General features: G+C 39.5%; 1 protein-coding gene across 1 annotated transcript; it reads left to right on the forward strand.

Annotated features, from left to right (window-relative positions):
- Window positions 1-1,708: 1,708 nt before the first annotated feature.
- Window positions 1,709-2,183, forward strand: LOC131382785 (spermatid nuclear transition protein 3). The gene is given in 2 exon segments (XM_058435294.1): window positions 1,709-1,852; window positions 2,040-2,183. Coding segments are annotated over 2 exon segments (288 nt in total).
- Window positions 2,184-4,417: the final 2,234 nt, after the last annotated feature.

Below are 4,417 nucleotides of genomic sequence, written 5' to 3' on the forward strand. Positions count from 1 at the left end.
ACTTAGCATAATATTTTCACATTTATGCATGTTGCAGCATATATCTGTATTTCATTTTTTCTATGACCAAACAATATTCTGTTATATTCCTGTACCACATTTTATTTATCCATTTTTCAAGTTGATGGGCATTTGGGTTGTTTCCACCTTTTGGCCATTACAAATAATGCTGCTATGACCATTCATGTACAAGTTTTTGTGAGAATATAATTTTCATTTTTCTTGGTACATACCTAGGAGTGGGAATTCAGGATAATATGATAATTCTATGTTTAGCTTTTTTGGGTAACTGGCTGACTATATTTTAAAACTTCTGTACCACTTTATGTTCCCACAAACAAGATATGAGGGCTAATGTTTTTCGCAACTTTACCAAATCTTATTATCTGTCGTTTTTTATTATTACCATCCTAGTGCATGTGAAGGAGTATCTCATTGTGGTTTTGATTTGCATTTTTATGATGGCTACTGATGCTGACTATATTGTTACCTGCTTATTGGCCATTTGAGAGATGTTTTTCCTACCCCTTGTCCACTTTTTAAGTTGGGTAATGTTATTATTATTGAGTTGTAAGAGTTCTTTATATTATGTATTTTACATGAATTTCATTTACTGATGTATTATCTGCAAAAATTTTTTCCCATTCTGTGCATTGTCTATCACTTTCTTGATTTTATCTGTTGAATCACAAGGTTTTGATTTTGTTGATGTCAACTTATCAAATTTTTCTTTTGTTACTTGTGCCTTTGGTGTTATACTCTAAGACACTATTGCTGAATGAAGGGTCATGAAGAATTTTGCCTATGTTTTCTTCAAATAATTTTATAGTTTTAGGTCTTATATTTAGCTCTTTGATCCAGTTTAAGTTAATTTGGGTATATGATGTGAATTACGGGTCCAAATTCACTATTTTGCATGTGAATATCCAGTTGCCACAATATTATTTGTTGAAATAACTATTCTTTCTCCATTGACTTGTCTTTGAACCCTTGTTAGAAATCAATTTTTCATAGATACATGGGTTTATTTCTGGCCTCTTACTTCTATTCTATTAGTCTATATGTCTGTCTTTATGCCAGTATCACAATATTTTCATGACTGATAAGAGCTGCTATGTCAATCTGAAACAATAGAAAACTGAAGAGGTCTATACAGACATTGGAAAAAGAAGGTGAGATGGGAAGTTTTGTGTAGTAAGTAGCCAAGAATGAAATTGTCTTCAAGGTGCATAAGATAAATCTTTTGAAGGGGAATGAGGTGATTTATATCTACACAGAAACTTAAAAATAATCACATTTTCTTGGAGAGATTTTAGGTAAGGTATCCAAAATATTAGGTCATGATGAAGGATGGGAGAGAATAAAATAAAAATGGAATGGGAGTGGCTATGGAGAAGGACTTGGAGACATCACTTTTTTCTTGCCATCTGTACAGGTGATGAGAAAGGATTACAGGTCATTTTGGGAAGGCTTTTTAGTGGGATGTTAAGGAAATGCCCCTGTCTCCAATCAGAGCACATGGATCTCCGCAGCATCCCCACCATTAGGCAGAAGCCAAGAGTGCTTTGTGATGTCTACAGCTCCTTTAATCCTTACTGGCCAGGGGAAGTGCCTAGATGAACAAATAAAGCTAAAGGGTGTGGCTCCTCATTGTCCTGATGATGGGCATTTTATATGCTGGTAGAGAAGACTACTGTGGGGTTTCAACATGGCTAAAGTTACCAGAAAATTGAAGGGATCTAGCAAAGTTATGGAAAAATCAAACCCAAGCACAAAACAATTACTCTCAAGCACAAAAAGGAAGAAATAGATGAAGAAATCCTGTCAACTCAGGGCCAGAAAAGGGGGCAAGGTGAGACCACCTCACTCAAGCTCTTTTCTCTTGATCCACCCTCCCCTATGTCTCCTATGCTTTACCTGCCTGGCACAAACCTCCTCATTAGCCCATGTCCCTTTTTACAAAGCTCCTCTTCTCATTCAGTGCCTATCTCCTTCCTCCAACACAAGATCCTTTTGTGATCACTCTATTGCCCTTTCAGGTGAAGAAGATACAGAAGGCGATAAAAAGACTGCTTCACGGGAGTTCAAGAAAAAAATCGTCTAGTACTAGTACAGAAATTCCACAAAAGGTAAAAAGAGTGAAAAGAGCCAAGAAGTTTCGGCCACTAGCAAAGATTGAGTAGGAGCCAAAGCACTCAGGCCAGGTCTAAGATACTGTAAAAAAATGACATTCCTACAAGATACGACAGCATAATGAAACAGAGATGGTGGTAATTAAAACAAAATCAACACGTTATGAAAAACCCTTTATTTCAGAACATGTGTGTGTATCTGTGTCAGTTATCTGACTGTGGGAAAAGAGAGAAGGAAGGGAAGAGGCAAGTTTGTGAGACGGAAGCAAAGTGAGGTCCTGGAGAATTGGAGGGGGTTGACCTGCCAGTAGGTTTATATACTGACAGGTAGACATATTTGCAGGCCTACCATGAGCCAAACGTTGTGGATAAGGACTAGGTGAGGATTGAGCACTGAAGAAAAATTTCCATTCTTAACATTATAACCCATAGGCAAGAAGAGAAATGGGCTTGGTGTTTCTGTTTGTGCATATGTGCATGGGGATGACATTAGGGTTTAGGTTGCCAGAACACAAATGGGGAGAAGTGTAATGTGTGTTGGGTGACAGTATCACTTCCTATAAAAGGTGGACAAAGAAACCATCTCCAGGCCACCTATTTCATAGTGGTGTTTGTTTTCCTTCGGACTATGTAACAAGCAATTAAATGATCTAAGAAAGGACCCAAAACTAACCCTAGTAAAATATGACAAAACTTCCAAACACTGAAATAATGGTGTTTAAATGCCACAGCCCCAATATGGAATATGCCGTATTTTTTGCTAAGAAAATTTGGGATGCCGCAGTATCTTACTATGGTTAAGAAAATATCTGTCCAATCACTAGCCAACTGTTAAACTAAAAGAATAGATACTTTTATGGTGGCTACATACAAGAAAAACTACTGACTACAGAAATAGTTCAGAAAAGTCACTAAACAAACAAACAAACATTAAGCAACACCAAAAACCGCCAAGGAAATAGGGATAATTTGATTTCAAGAATTGCCACATTATATCATTTGTGTTAGGCCATTCTTGAAACGCTATAAAAATAACTGAGACTGGGTAATTTATAAAGAAAAGGGGCTTTAGTTGGCTTACAGTTCTGCAAGCTTTACAGAAAGCACGGTGCTGGCATCTGCTTGGCTTCTAGGAAGGCCTCAGGAATCTTACAATCATGGCAGAAGGTGAAGTGGGGTGCAAGGAAGACATATGGTGAAAGCAGGAGCGAGATAGAGAGAGAGCAGGGGGAGGAACAGATGCCACACACTTTTTTTGTTTTTTTTTTGAGATGGAGTCTTGCTCTGTCACCCAGGGTGGAATGCAGTGGTGCGATCTTGGCTCACTGCAACCTCTGTCTTCTGGGTTCAAGCAATTCTCCTACCTCAGCCTCCTGAGTAGCTGGGATTACAGGCACCCGCCACCATGCCCAGCTAATTTTTGCATTTGTAGTAGAGACGGGGTTTCATCACATTGGCCAGGCTGGTCTCGAGCTCCTGACCTCAGGTGATCCTCTCGCCTCAGCCTCCCAGAGTGCTGGGATTACAGGCATGAGCGACCATGCAGGCCTCCACACACTTTTAATGCCACATGTGAGGCCACAGACCAGATCTTGTGTGAACTCAGAATAAGAGCTCATTTATCAGCAAAGGGATAGCCCAAGCCATTCATGAGGGATCTGCTTCTGTGATCCAAACACCTCCCACCAGGCACCACCTCCAACACTGGGGATTATATTTCAACTTGAGATTTGGGTGGGTAGAATATCTAGACTATATCATTTCACCCCAGCTCCTCCTAAATCTCATGTCATTCTCACATTTTAAAGTATACTTAGCTATTGAGAAATAGTCCCCCCAATGTCTTAACTAATTCCAGCATTAACTCAAAAATCCACAGTCCAAAATCTCATCTGAGAGAAGGCAAGTCCCTTCTGCCTATGAGCTTGTAAAATCAAAAACAAGCTCTTTACTTCCAAGATACAATGGGGGTACAAGCATCGGGAAAGCATTCCTGTTCCAAAATGGAGAAATAAGCCAAAAGAAAGTTTCATGCGTGTCCATGTGAAGAGACCACCAAACAGGCTTTGTGTGAGCAACATGGCTGTTTATTTCACCTGGGTGCAGGCGGGCTGAGTCTGAAAAGAGAGTCAGCAAAGGGTGGTGGATTATCATTAGTTCTTATAGGTTTTGGGATAGGCGGTGAAGTTAAGAGCAATGTTTTGTGGGCAGGGGTGGATCTCACAAAGTACATTCTCAAGGGTGGGGAGAATTACAAAGAACCTTCTTAAGGGTGGGGGAGATTA

This window comes from Hylobates moloch, unplaced genomic scaffold, assembly GCF_009828535.3.
Source record: "Hylobates moloch isolate HMO894 unplaced genomic scaffold, HMol_V3 SCAFFOLD_5721, whole genome shotgun sequence".
In the NCBI taxonomy this organism is placed as follows: domain Eukaryota; kingdom Metazoa; phylum Chordata; class Mammalia; order Primates; family Hylobatidae; genus Hylobates; species Hylobates moloch.